Source organism: Passer montanus, unplaced genomic scaffold (genome assembly GCF_014805655.1).
Source record: "Passer montanus isolate IOZ18808 unplaced genomic scaffold, ASM1480565v1 scaffold44, whole genome shotgun sequence".
Taxonomy (NCBI): domain Eukaryota; kingdom Metazoa; phylum Chordata; class Aves; order Passeriformes; family Passeridae; genus Passer; species Passer montanus.
Genome location: NW_024369262.1, coordinates 4,934,456 through 4,948,526, shown reverse-complemented (window position 1 = coordinate 4,948,526; position 14,071 = coordinate 4,934,456). Strand labels below are relative to the sequence as shown.

Genomic DNA, 14,071 nt, shown 5'->3' with positions numbered 1-14,071 from the left:
GAGCCAAACCAAGATTTCCTCACCCTGCTGATGAAATTCTGATGATGCTGATCACTGACTAACAAGCCTTCATTCTTCTCACCTCTTTTAGCAAAGAATATCCAGTCATTTCCAAAAGCATCATGAGGCAGAGGTTGGTGTCCAGTCATGGCCAGCTGTCAGCAAAGCCAGATGTTAACCCTCTCCATGGGAACCACCAGAGCCTGCAGCATTACCAGTATGAGAATGGTGCTCACATGCAGTTTGCAGCTTCAGATACTCAAGATCTGCCACTCAACACCTTCACAGCACAGAGAGATTCAGGGCTCTTCTACCATTGTCTAAAAAGAAGAGGTAACTCGAGTTCACAGTTATAAAAATATAATAGAAAATCAACCTGAGACCATGAGTTTGGTTTGGATTGGTCTCTTGGGTCTTGATCTTCAAAAATACTGCTGTGACTGAGGGTTTTGGAGGTCAGGAGGCAAAAGCTGCTGTTTGGAGCAATTTTTAGTGGGTTTGTTCCATAGAAGGTAAATTCAGACTCTGAGACAGAGCTGAAACAATTAATTAGAATGTGTAATTCAAATGGCACAGAGCTTCAGCGGAAAATGATCCATTGTTAGGATCAGCTGAATTCAAAATTGCTTGCAGGAGGCCATTAGCATTACCAAAATTCTACACTTTCCAAGGCAAAGCCATGAGCAATTCCCTCAATGTCTGCAGGCCAGTGGGACTGTGGGAGCTTGGTATGAGCAGCCCTTTCCTCTCATCCACTAATTCTCAAATTTAAGTGAGCTGTGACTGCATTCTCTTCCTTTTAGTCCAGCATCAGATGAGATCATGGCATGTTTTAAGTTAAATGGAAAAATTTTGCACAGAAGAAAAAAATCCTTCTATTTGCATGTCTCACTGCCTGCTAATTTATTTAAGCTGGGAGAATCCTCTGATCATGGCTAAATGAAGAATCTAACAGCACCAGTAATGAGGGCTGCAAGGCAAATGTGTAATTTTAGCAGATGTTTAATGTGCAGATGAATTCACTAATTCATCCAGAGAATATTGCTAATAAATAACAGAAAACTGCTGGGGAACAGGGCCATGGTCCTCAGAGGGGCTGTGCAGAGCTGAGGAAGGGCTGCTCACTGGGAAAGGGCTCCTTTATCTGAGATATTTCTGCAGCTTTTGACGTGAATATCTGGGAAATGTAGAGTCATTTTTGCAATGACAGGAAGGCAGGCTGTGATAAGAGCCTTTAAGAGACTCCTTGAGTTTGTCAGGAGGAGCCGTGCAGGAGTGCCAGGGCCCTCCTTATCTGGGTGAACGTGGAGTAATCCCTGATGTGAGAAGAGTCCCTCACTTAGGCTGACAAATGTCACCGGAGCGCTGTGAGGCCGTGAGGATTAGCCCGACATTTGCGGCACAATGTCTTTTTGATGTTGTACATTGTTTCCCCAAACTAAGACGGTTTAACTGGATTAAGCCGAGAAAGGGCACCACTTTAGTGCCATAACCTCGGCCTCCAAGGGCACTCCCCATTCCCAGCCCAGCGCAGCAGAGCCGCTCCTGAATGTGAACTGGATGTGAATTGAGTGTGAACTGAGTGTGGACTGAACTCCCCATTCCCAGCCCAGCGCAGCAGAGCGCTCCTGAATGTGAGCTGGATGTGAATTAAATGTGAACTGAGTGTGAACTGAGTGTGGACTGAATGTGGACTGAATGCGAATTGAATGTGGACTGAATGTGAATTGAATATGAATTAAATGTGAACTGAGTGTGAACTGAATGTGGACTGAATGTGAAGTGAATGTGAACTGAATGTGAATTAAATGTGAACTGAATGTGAATTGAACTGAACGTGAACTGAATGCGGACTGAATGTGAACTGAATGTGGACTGAATGTGAATTGAATGTGAATTAAATGTGAACTGAGTGTGAATTGAATGTGGACTGAATGTGATTTGAATGTGAACTGAATACGAATTGAATGCGAACTGGATGTGAATTAAATGCAAATTGAATGTGAACTGAATGTGAACTGAATGTGGACTGAATGTGGACTGAATGTGGACTGAATGTGGACTGAATGTGGACTGAATGCAAATTGAATCTGGACTGAATGTGAACTGAATACGAATTGAATGCGAACTGGATGTGAATTAAATGCAAATTGAATGTGGACCGAATGTGAACTGAATGTGAACTGGATGTGAACCGGACTGAATGTGGACTGAATGTGGACTGAATGTGAAGTGAATGTGAACTGAATGTGAATTAAATGTGAACTGAATGTGAATTGAACTGAACGTGAACTGAATGCGGACTGAATGTGAACTGAATGTGAACTGAATGTGGACTGAATGTGGACTGAATGCAAATTGAATCTGGACTGAATGTGAACTGAATACGAATTGAATGCGAACTGGATGTGAATTAAATGCAAATTGAATGTGAACTGAATGTGAACTGAATGTGAACTGAATGTGAACTGAATGTGAACTGAGTGTGAACTGGATGTGAATTGAATGCGATTTGAACTGAACGTGAACTGAATGCGAATTTCTCTCGCAGAAAGCGCTCGGCACCTGGACCTGCCCTGCAAGCGCTCCTACCTGGACGCCTCGTCCTCGGTGGGGGACGATCACTATTTCCGCTCGCCGCCGCCCTACGAGCAGCCGATGCTGAGCCCGTCCTACTGCGGCGAGGTGGCCCCCAGGGAGGCCTGCATGTACTCTGGCTCCGGCGCCGACATCGCCGCCGTCTCGGCCGTCGACGATTTACCGCCTCCCCCTCCTCCGCTGAGCTGCAACATGTGGACTTCGGTGGCACCTTACACCAGCTACAGCGTGCAGGCCGTGGAGACTGTGCCCTACCAGCCCTTCCCGCCGCACTTCCCCGCCGCGCCCGTGCTGCCGCGGCTGCCGGCCATGGCGGGCCAGGGCTCGCAGCCGCCGGGGAGCGGCCCCTTCGGCGTCTACAACCAGCTGGGCCCGGCCGCGGCCCGCGAGCGCGGCCCCGCCGCCTCCTTCCCGCCCCGCGAGCGGGTGCACCCGGCCGTGTGCGAGAGGAAGCCGCCCTCGCCGCACCTGAACGCGGCCAACGAGTTCCTGTACTCGCAGGGCTTCTCGCTCTCCAGGGAGGCGTCGCTGCCCTACCATTCAGGGATGGGGGCTGTGGAGAACTGGACCGACGGGTGAGCCCGCGCCGCGGCCTTGCTGCTCCGGGACGCTGCGGGCAGCGCTGACGCCTGTGGGTAACTTGCACTTCGGTGAGACACGCGTGCGCTTCCAGAGGGATCTGTGTGGGTGAAGAGCTTGTGTCCTCAGGCACACACAGAGTTCCGTCTCCTGTCTCAGTGGGCTGGATTCATCAGGCTCTTAGTGACTCCCAAATAAATTCATTCTCGTGTCTTCATCCAGTAGAAACCATCTTGACTAACGAGTGACCTAGCTAGTCATGTTCTTTTGCTTGTAATGTCAAACATCCGTGAGCAAATTTTGGCTATTTGGGAAAAAGACGAGCTTCGCTTTTACGGTCCTTGGCTGAGGAAGCCGCAGCCTCCCGAGGCTCCAAGGAAAAGGCCGCTCCAGGACTGCCGTGGCAGCGCTTCTCCAGCCGTGCTGTCCGGAGAGTCCCGCTGCTCCGGGGCCGGGCACGGGACCGGCACCGTGCTCCAGCGGCTCCCCCGACCCCACGACACCGGTCGTGGCTGTGGGAAGCAAAGTGAAGAGTTAAGTCCGAGGCCAAATTCATTGCAGCGTTAGGAACATTCCCAGTGTCTCCAGACTCCCATCCCTTGATTGAATCACATTTGCTTATTGCAATATATTTATGAAGTTTAAGCTTAAAAGTCGCTAATACTTTCCAGAACCAATTTCTGTATTTGCTGGTCCTTGATTTCTTTCGTATTCAGCTGAAACGTGCCTTTTGTGCTGTGTTCTTTCCTTTTGCATCTAGCTCAGACAGAATTGTCTTCGGCCTGAAGGAGGCCTGGAGGAACATTTCCTAATGATGGGTGGGGAGGGAAGAGCTCCCGTGGCCCGTCAGGCTTCACAGTGTACAGATGTTTGCAGAACAGGTAAAATCTTCACAGTGTACAGATATTTGCAGAACAGGTAAAATCTTCACAGTGTACAGATATTTGCAGAACAGGTAAAATCTTCACAGTGTACAGATATTTGCAGAACAGGTAAAATCTTCACAGTGTACAGATATTTGCAGAACAGGTAAAATCTGTCACCAGGGCACTCGTGGCTCCCTTTGCTCATGGTGGAAGGTCAGGGCTGACTCCTGGCTGTGCCCTCTGCTGTCCCTGTGAGCTCCTGGGGGATCCATCCCAGGGTGGCTCTGATCATCCTAGAGATCCTTTCCAGCCTCGGTGCTTCTGGCAGGGGGGGAAGCAGAGGGACAGAGGGACAGAGCTCCCACTGCCCTGGCCACAGAGCTCTGTCCTGCAGTGTCTGTCCTGCTGGGCTCCCAGCTGTGCCACCAAGGGGACACCGAGGTGAGCGTGTTCCACTGCAGAGCACAGTGTTCAGGCTTTGGTCATTGACAGTGGGGTTTTATTTCATTGTTTCCCAGACAGGCAAAGGCAGAAAGCTGAAATGCAGCTTTGGAGTGGGGAGCACAAACACCTCTGTGCTTGGTGAGTCCATCCCAAGGAGGAGCCTGGTCTGGGGGGCTGTGACACACCTCCAGGTCACATTTCAACCAGGACAGTCCCCTGCACCCACTCAGCAGAATTCCTGGGTGGCTGCTGGGGATTTTGTAACCAGATTTTGGAAATCACTACAATTTTTGCATGCTGAATAGCTATTTATATACATATATATTTTATATATATATATATATATAAAATTATATATATCACAAATGCAGGCCACGTGTCCAATTCAGCTTTGCTTTTAACAAATGAAATACTTAATAAAAATGAATGTTGCAAAGGGTTTTTTTTTTTTGAAAGACATCTATTTAAAATTTTTTTTATTACACACCTTTGATGTAAAAACTAAGAATTGGTTAGACAAAAAAACCATATATACTACAGATAAATCTTTATTAGAAACCACATTAGATACAGGTGGTATGGAATTTTGAAATGTTTGTTACATAGCATGGACATTTTATTTTACATATCAGAACATAAAGTCATTTTACTACTACAAGCTGTCTCTGGGTGCATTTCAATAATTAGTATAAAAATGTTCCATGGTGAATTCAGATGCTTTGTCTCTCTTCTGTCTCCTGCTCCTGGCTACACCAACCTCCCACTTCCCCAGGTCACACCCGACCCTTTTCCACCACCTCAAACTCCACCATCAGGTTTTAGGTGCCCGTGGGTTTCTTTGGGATTTTCCAGGTGTTCCTTTGTTTTAGGGGTCACTTGAGTTGGTTTGAGCACTGAGTTAAAAGCAGCCTTGGCCCCCAGAGCTCCAAAGCACTGAGCTGCAGCCCAGGGACAGTGGTGAAGAACCAGAGGAGGGAGGGAGGGAGTGGGGAGAGGTCTGGGGGTGTCAGTGCCCAGAATTTGCAATGCTCAGCTCATTTCTCACCTTGACACTGCATCAACACTGACCTGACAAATGGAACCCGAAAATGAGTGGGGTCAGCCCAGGCTGCAAAGGAAAATCTGCCTGGATCTTCTGCTGTTTTCCAAAGGTGACCAACACAATAACAATGTCATTTTTACTGAGTAATCACTCTGCTATTTTAACCGTTTTTCATGTACCTTCTGCTCACCCATGCAATATTTATTGATTTGAGGCAGTTTAAAAAGTGATTGCTGTAAGAATCCTCCCAGAACCTTTCAGTCAGTGCAGGGGGTGTAGAGAAATCTTGGCCATGGAATTGCTGCAAGTTTTACCTGGCAGCCTTTGCAAAGGGCAGGGCCCAGGCTCTGTCCCACAGCAGCCACTGGAGCTGATGAGTGCCCTGGGAATCCCTGTGCCAAACCATGAGCTTTTCCTTGTAAAAATAGCACAGGGTATTTATGAGTACAGGACCTGATTGGGAAAGGCTGAGTTAGCATAAAAATGTGCAAAATTTGGATATATGCTAATCTGGTCATCTGGGTTCCTTTTATAGTCACTGGAGAGAGATCAGACATTGAGATTAAATGGGATGAATCATTCTCCAGTGACAATCTTTTTCCACTCAGAGGAATCCAGTTCCTTAGAGCAGATTTCCCATTTCCAAATGGCTCAAAAAGTCATTTTAGTGGGATCCCCCTCCTGTGTGACTTTGACAAAAACATTGGGACATCATTGAATTATTTGCATTACAGATCCCACTCAAGATGAGCACAGGCAAAAAAAAAAAACCCAGCCCAAAACCAAAAAACCAAAACAAACAAATCAAACCTGGTGGTGTTAATTTATGGGATGGAAACAGGTTGTTCTTTTTTAGTTCACTTTATGATGTTTTCATTGAAGGTTTCTAACCTGGCTGTGTGTCCAGTCCCAGGTGAGGCACCCAGGTTCCATTTGATTTCTCCTGCTTTTCCCACCTGGACAGGCTTGGCAGGTGCTGTTCCTGGTCCTGGTAGAGCAGGATCCTTCCTGGGGATGAAGCAGAGCACAGCAACCCTGAGTGTCCTGGAGGATTTGCTCTGTTTGTTTTTCAAATCAGAAACACTAAACTGGGGACATCACTAACAAAAAATCCCAACAACCTGCACAGCTTTAAAAGAGATCAAGCGTGTTACTGCGTCCCACTTTGATTTACTGCACTTGAAACAGCTTTTCATTCTCAAGAATGTGGAGGTTCATGTGTGAGGCTTTTCCAGCCCCGGAGCTGCAGCCTGGAATGGCAATCCAAGCTCAGGGAAACCAGGCCCATTTCAAATCAGATTAAAGCAAAAATTAGCAAGTGAGAAAAACCTGAATACACACGAGGACCGTTTTCCATTGATGTGCTCTAATCTGTGCTAAAAGGCCCAGGGAATTTTTTAATTCTGTTTTTCTTGAAGGTAGATGTCCAAATTTCATCTTGGCCCAGGCAGGCTCAGTTCCAGCATCCCAGCAGCACTCGGTGCCAGACTGAGCTTGGACTTCCCTCCAAATAGAACAAATATTTGTATCAGCTTGCTGAGAATGTGAGTCACAGGAATATTTGCCAAAATTTAAACAAGCTAAACTTCAGTCCTGCCAACAGCCCCACCATTCAATTTGGCATCGCTGGCAGCTCACAGGCTCAAGAGGGGCCTAAGTCTGGAAGAGCTGGGGTGTTTTTGGCAAACATAAATTTATTTTTCTCTCTCTCTACATTTTGGAAAATTTGTGCCTCTCTGTATTAATTTATGATGTCATTAAATAATTCTTTTTGCAGCTTGTAGAGAAAGAATGTTTCTTTTGAAGATGAGAACTCCCCTGAGGATGGTTATAGTGAAAAATTCCAGCCAGAGGGGAAAAAAAAACCTCCTCTCCCCTTGGCCACTCATGTTTCTGCAGTAGTGCTTAAACAGCAAAAATATCTACAATATTTTAATTTAAGGACCTGCTCCAAGGAGGTGCCATGCCCTTGACTGTGACAAGAGGCAGCCTAAATTCAGTGTGACTGGAGGGATTTATTCCTGTGATAGCAGGCTGGGAGAGAATCTTGAGCCTGGGACTTGCTGGTAGAAAACATCACGTTTTGCACTGATTTGCTCTCTGCAAAGAACAGGATCAAGACGAAAAATTAAAGAAAAGGAAATCTTGGGAGTGGTACAAGCAAAGCACAAAGCCTTGTCCAACATGAACCTTATTTAATGTGCAAAGCCTGCCATGAGAGAAATTCCTGTAAAACTCTGGGGCTGGGGTGGTTTCATCACAAGGTGCACAGCCCAGCCTGGTCCCACTTAAACCAGAATTAAATTTAAACCTGGCCTGGGCTGCTCAGCCTCACTGGGACATGACAGGGGAAGGTTTGTGCACCTTGGTTGGTTTTTGTGGCCCAGTCCTGCCAGGAGGATCCTTCCCTGGCCATGGCCAGCAAATGCTCCTGGCTGAGCACTTTGGGAATGGCAGCTCAGGTGTCCCAGAGGATTCACAGCAGCAAGGATGGAAAATTGCCCTCCTGAGCCCCTGCCCACCTTTGGAATGTCCTGAGAGAAGGAAATAAAAAAGAGATTAATTAGTGCAAATAACACCAATTCAATTAAAATCAGGCTAATTGCAGGTTTTGTTAATTAGAAACTCATTTAATAAAAGAAAAGCAAATCCCACTGGAATGAAAAGAGGAGGAATAGCTGCAACAGGTCACAAGGCTCTTGTTCCACTGACAAATACTGATGGGAAAGAGGTCTGAAGGATTGTTTGGCAAATGCCAACATTTTTCATCTGGGTTTTTTTTGTTGTTGTCATTCCCAGCAAACACAAACTTTTGGCTTTGAACCATACATTGCTGCAGTTTGGATGAACATTTCAGTGGGGCTGTATTTACAAACTGGAGGAAATTTGACTTTTTAATAAGAAAAATTAGGTGGAGTGTCAGCACTGTCTGCCTGGGCAGCTTTGCTTTTAACAGTCCTGAAAGACAAAATCTGACAAATGTGTTTTCTAGCTGGGAGGTTCCCACTGATAAGAGGACTCTGGGCCAGGTTTGTGTGCTCAGCCCAGCCCTGGCAGCGGGGAGGACATCCCTGAGCATCCCCAGAGAACAAGATGTGCAGAGAAAATTCCTTACAGGCAGCAGTGCCTGCTGCAGCTCAGCACACACGAAAATCCTGCTTTTGTGCTTTCATGCCAAAATCCTAAAGCTCAGTCCTATTTCTGTTGAAGTCAATAGGAAAACTTTTACAGAGTTCAGAGTAGCAGGAGCAGCCCTTTCATCTTCCCCTCACTGCAGCCTTGGCTGTGCAGTGCAGCTCAGGAATGAGGCACGCAGTATTTGAGTTTGATGGATGACACAGCCACACTGAAAACTGCACTTTGCTCCTGCCCAGGGTGTCTGAGCAGCTACTGAGAGAGCAACAAAAGTCTGAATCTGATATTCAAATTAGTAATTTAATATTTTCGCATTTAATACTTTGTATTTAACACTTAATATCATAAATATAATATATAAAAGTTTAAATTATTATATTTATACATAGAATCATTTATATTTAAGCATTATAAATATAAATATAATAAATATAATAGTTAGTATTTGATATCAGCTATGAATCTAACACATGGAAGGTCAGCTGAAAATGGAACAGAATAATACCCAAACCATTGATTATCCCCTCTAAAGCCAAGAGCTCGTTTTAGTCTGAAACTTTGGAGCAGATTGCCCTGGCCATGAGGAATCAATCACAGGACATCCTGGAAAGGTGATGAACTTGCCTGGTGCACCAGAGTAATGGGAACCAGTTGGAGTGCAGGGCTGGAGGCACAGGGGACAGGGCAGGGATGGCAGTGGGGACAGGGAATTCATTCACAGAATTTCCATTCACAGAAAAAAAATCAAAGTACATTAATTACATTTATTAGCCACAGTGCCTGACCCGATCAGACACCTCTGGGTGAGCACTTGCTCTAAGCCTGACTCATGAGAGCACCAAAGGTGATGAAGAGTAAAAGGATTTCATCCAAATAAAAACTCTGCTTGCAATGAGTCTGTTCTTCCTTCTCCCCTCCCATGACACAGGCAGTTCAGAGCTTGGGGGGTCCCCACTGCCCCTCACCCTTCCCTTCCCCATCCCTCATCCAGGCAGGGGGCAGGAGCAGCTGCCCTGGTTCTGTGCAGGATCAGAGGGCAGCTCTGCATTCACACCCAGCACCAGGACTGAGCCCTCCCAGCAGTGCCAGGGAGGGAGGGAGGGATTTTAGCTCTGGGGAAGCCTCGCCCAGGCTCCCCAGGCTGGCAGGGCTCAGGAGGGCTGGGGGGCTTGCCTGGGGGGCAAACATTGTCCTTCCAGACATCCAGGACACGCAGCACGAGGCAGGAGGGCTGAGCTCTGCCACCCTGGGATGCACTGCCCATCCTCCCTGCAGGGACATATATAAATAATAGATAGAAACAAGGTGGAGGTTTTAGGGCCATGGCTGATCCTTCTTTGTCACCTTCCCCACGGGTTTGGGTGGTTTTGTGTAATTGGATAAGAAAGGCCACACTGTTGGTTGTTGGGTTGTACCCTGGGGGTGCCCTGCCCGTCCTCCTGCAGGGACACACAAACCTGGCAGCAGCACAGACACTCAGTGCAGGGTGTGGAGCCTGAAATGCCCCAGGGCTGAGGGAATCCAGGAGTGAGAGCTGGGGGAGCAGAGCAGGAGCTCCCCGAGCTCAGTGCCTGCTGCCAAACCCTGGCTGCAGCAGGCACAGAAGTCTCCAAGATCTCATTTGGGCCAACTGCAACTGAAAATCAGCAGAAGTGAAGCTGAACCCCCAACTCACCTGAATTCCTCCTAGCTGGGAGAAAAGAGCTCCCACTGCAGGCCATGGACTCCATGGAATTCAGGATTTACAGATGCTCCTACCCCCAGCCCTTAGTGAATGGGTTGTTTCTCTCATGCATAACACAGAAATAACATCCCCTCACCTCTGGAAGTAGCTAATTAGATTGTCCCCAAATCAGTTTTCATCCTATTAACAGCAAAAGAAGGGGAAGAAGGAGGTCAGTGACCAGGAATTAAATACAGGGAAAACGTGAGCTGGAAAACTTAAAGGAGAGAAAGGGGGGAAAATAAAAGTAAAATAAATATAGATGCTGTTTTCTTGCCAAGGAGTTGCAGTGTTGGATGAGTTATAATCAGGAATATGGAGAGGCTGAGCTTGTTCTGTTCACTTCTTTTTGCTGCTTCTCTTCTCATCACACAGAAAGAGCTGTGGATAACACAGCCATGCTTCTCACAGCTCCAAAAACAGATCTCTGAAGATGTGCAAAAAAGGAGAGAAATCACTTTTATCCTATCTAAGACAAACTAAACATCCCCCTCCTCCTGGGAGCTTTTATCACTCCTCTGGTTAAGTTTCAATTTTTCAGGTCCAAGGGCCAGTCCTGATCATCACATTGATGTTAATAAAAAATCCTATTAATTTCCAAAGGACAGCACATTCTCCTTGCACAGGTACTGTATGACCCTGCTGACAGTCTAATATGGCAATAATTCCTTCCTTGGCTCTGCCACCACACTCAGAGGTTTGCTTGGAAATACTTTGTTCCTTTCTGTTGTTTCTTCCTGAGGCTGAGATCCTTTGTGGGGCAGTGCTTCCTTGGCTTGGTTTTCCACTGAGCTCCTCTTGTGTCCTTCCCAGTTTTCCTTTCCACAGACACTGCACTGCACCATTCCAATGAATCATGCTTTCTTCTAATAAAATATTATTTGAGTCTGATGCCAAAGGCCAGATTTCCATAAAAGAGATTCAGAATGAGTAATAAGTACAACAAAAAGGATTTTTATTCTTCTGTGTTTCCCTCCCCACTCTCATTTTTGGGGGTCAGAGACTCCTTAGAAGACCAGTGGCACTGGAACTGATATTTTATATCTCCAGTTTTGCTTAAGAGCTGCCTTTTCTTTCACCATTGAGGTGTTTCCACCTTCTCACACTCTGAGCAGGGCCATCAAGAGCCAGTTTAGTTCTTGGTTTAACAGAACATCTCTTATTCCTCTGACCTTTCTCACCCCAGCTCCTACAGCCAGGAGCCAGAGGCTGCCAGGGGCCAGCACAGAGAACCCCCAGGGGAAAAGACTTTTCCCCAAGGGAAATCTCCTGCTTATCCCCCTCAGCCTCCCAGCTCCCCTCTTGGCAAGGTGAAGAGCCAACAGGAAAGTGTTGGGGCCAACATTTGGGCCATTTGCAAGGCAGAGCAGGGCTGGGCAGGCCCCCTGCAGCAGGATGGAGCTGGCAGGGGCATGTGGCTCCTGCTGTGGATGAGCTGTGCCCAAACTGCAGCAGGGCATGCAGGGCAGCAGAGAGCACAGCAACCCCCAGCCTGGAAATGCACCCAGGATTAACTGCAGGGATCCACAGAGGAGCTGCTGCAAGGAGCCACTTAACCCCAGGGGTTTGTTGCTAACCTGGAAACATCCCCAGCTCTCCAAGGTATCAGCAGTGCCTTTCATGTGCTGGTGCCATGCCCTGAGCAGGGAACAAGTGGGAATTGCCAGTGGAAAGTGATAGTAAAGGCTGTCCTCACTTGTGTTTAATAGGGTACATTCCTCTTTGTAATATTGCTGAAAGTCCCTCAAATCTAAGTGAAATAAAAACTGTTCTTTTACTTACTGCTAATAACAGCCAGTCATGCTGTCCTTGAGAGCCACACATAAAAACAGCCAAGAAATATTTTCAAGTGGTAAAATACTGCACTATAAATGAGACTTCTGGAGATGTTACCTAAATTAGCCTCGTTCAAATGCCTTTGTGATATTTAATCATAATCATAAAAGTCAGAGTGCTTTTGCCTTTCCATCAGAAACCAGCCTTAGATGTTTTGCTAGTCCCAGCTCCACACTGGCTGGGTGTCGTGGTGTATAATTTCATAGACACAAAGACACTTCACTACCATAGCTCTCATTATTAAACAATATATTTTAATTGTCACCACCTTTCTCATATAGGCATGGGCCAAATCTGCCCTTATTGGCTTCAACTGAGCTCCACAAGGGATGAATTTGGCTCAATATATATAAAAATACAGCAAGTCGAGTAATAAAAAGAAATGTTTGGGTTTCTTTTTTTATAGCAGCTGGGTTTTTTTGCCATCTGAACACACATGCCTGGCCAGTAAAATCCCCTGATAAAGGACTGAAGTGTTTAAGACTTCATATGCAGAATAGCCCATGGTGTTTAATTACAATAGCAAAGATGCCATGCTATAAAAGACTTTCTTACCTGGAGAAGGGATCCATGCTCTCCAGTGAAGCTTAATTACCCAGGACATGCTGAGTTTTCCCCTCTGGCAATAACCTCTCACACCAATAACTCCACTGGTTCTTTTGACATCTCAATAGTTGAATATTGTTAATTTTTGCTCTAATTTCCTTGTTTGGGTTACAGCTTTCCAGTGCTTTGCTTCTGCTGAAAGTATTGAGCATTAGAAGAGCTGAATTCCTGGGACATTCCTCTTCCTTTCTTCCACTTTTCCCTTGGAATTCTGCTCTCTCAGCCTGCTCTGGCACTGCTGCTCCCCCATCTCCTTCCCAGCATACTTGGCTCCAGATGGGGATTTATGCATTTCCCCTCCTGTGATCCTTTCCTGCTCCACCAGCAAAGCTTTCAGCTTCATCCCAGGCCCAGAAGATGCAAATTTCTGCAGAATGAATTGACTTTAGGCTTTAAAGGCAGAGCTTTACCTGGCTGCCAACACTCCCCAGTCATGGCTTTCACAGCTCTCACACACAAACACAGGGCACAGCACAGTAAAATTCCCCTTCCAGCTGATGTTATTGTGGGGACACCCAATCTTTGTTATTTATTGAGTTATATCAGATTTACAGCTCACATTTCTGCCCAGCTTTTATTGATTCATAAAGGGAAGATTCCATTTTTACCTGGAAAATGCTGCTTTTTGTGGGGAGGGAGGAAAGCTCTCCCTGGGAAAGCGCTGGGATCTCAGGCCATGATTTAGAACCATCACCTGCGTGATCCTCCTCATCCTCACTCCTGCATCCTCAGCTTTTGATGGAGCCAATTTCCTGAGTGCATGTGAAAGCCTGTGGCTGCAGCCTGGAACAATCCTACCTCAGTGCTTCCCTTCTGTTGTTGATCCTTTAATTTCCTCCAGCCGGCTCCTGCAGGGGACTCGCAGTTTTATGCTGCTCCTTTGGACTAATCATTTACAACTGCCTTGAAAAAAACCAACCAAATCCCTTCTGTGTGCTACTGCTCCATGCAAGGGTCACTAATTGGGATGTCCTTCCAGCCAAAAGGCAACACAGGCTTAACAGCAATTCACAGCAGCCTGAAAATTCTGCCCAAAGCTTTCTAAGCAGAGCAGTTCTGTAGAATTTTACTCTAAAAATCAGGGTTGCAATCCATAAAATTCCTCTGCAGTGCAGATTTTCACACTTTGAAAAGCCAGGCCAGCAGAAAGGCAGATAAAAGTGATCAATGGATGAAATGCCAGTGCCAGGATCTGTCCTGGTGGTTGGGAATGTTACACACAGGGCTCTATCATGGGCACAG

General features: G+C 46.5%; 1 protein-coding gene across 3 annotated transcripts in view; it reads left to right on the top strand.

Annotated features, from left to right (window-relative positions):
* The window catches only part of TBX4 (T-box transcription factor 4), a 35,183-nt gene extending 29,976 nt beyond the window's left edge, over positions 1-5,207 (top strand). For 2 of the 3 annotated variants that reach the window (XM_039721004.1, XM_039721005.1), the window contains exons 8-9: positions 92-333; positions 2,552-5,207. In XM_039721004.1, the coding sequence (XP_039576938.1) occupies positions 92-333; positions 2,552-3,177 (868 nt within the window). In that variant the 3' untranslated portion in view covers positions 3,178-5,207. The remainder of the gene's footprint in view (positions 1-91; positions 334-2,551) is intronic. The other variant, XR_005628858.1, reaches the window with a different exon arrangement.
* The last annotated feature ends 8,864 nt before the right edge of the window (positions 5,208-14,071 follow it).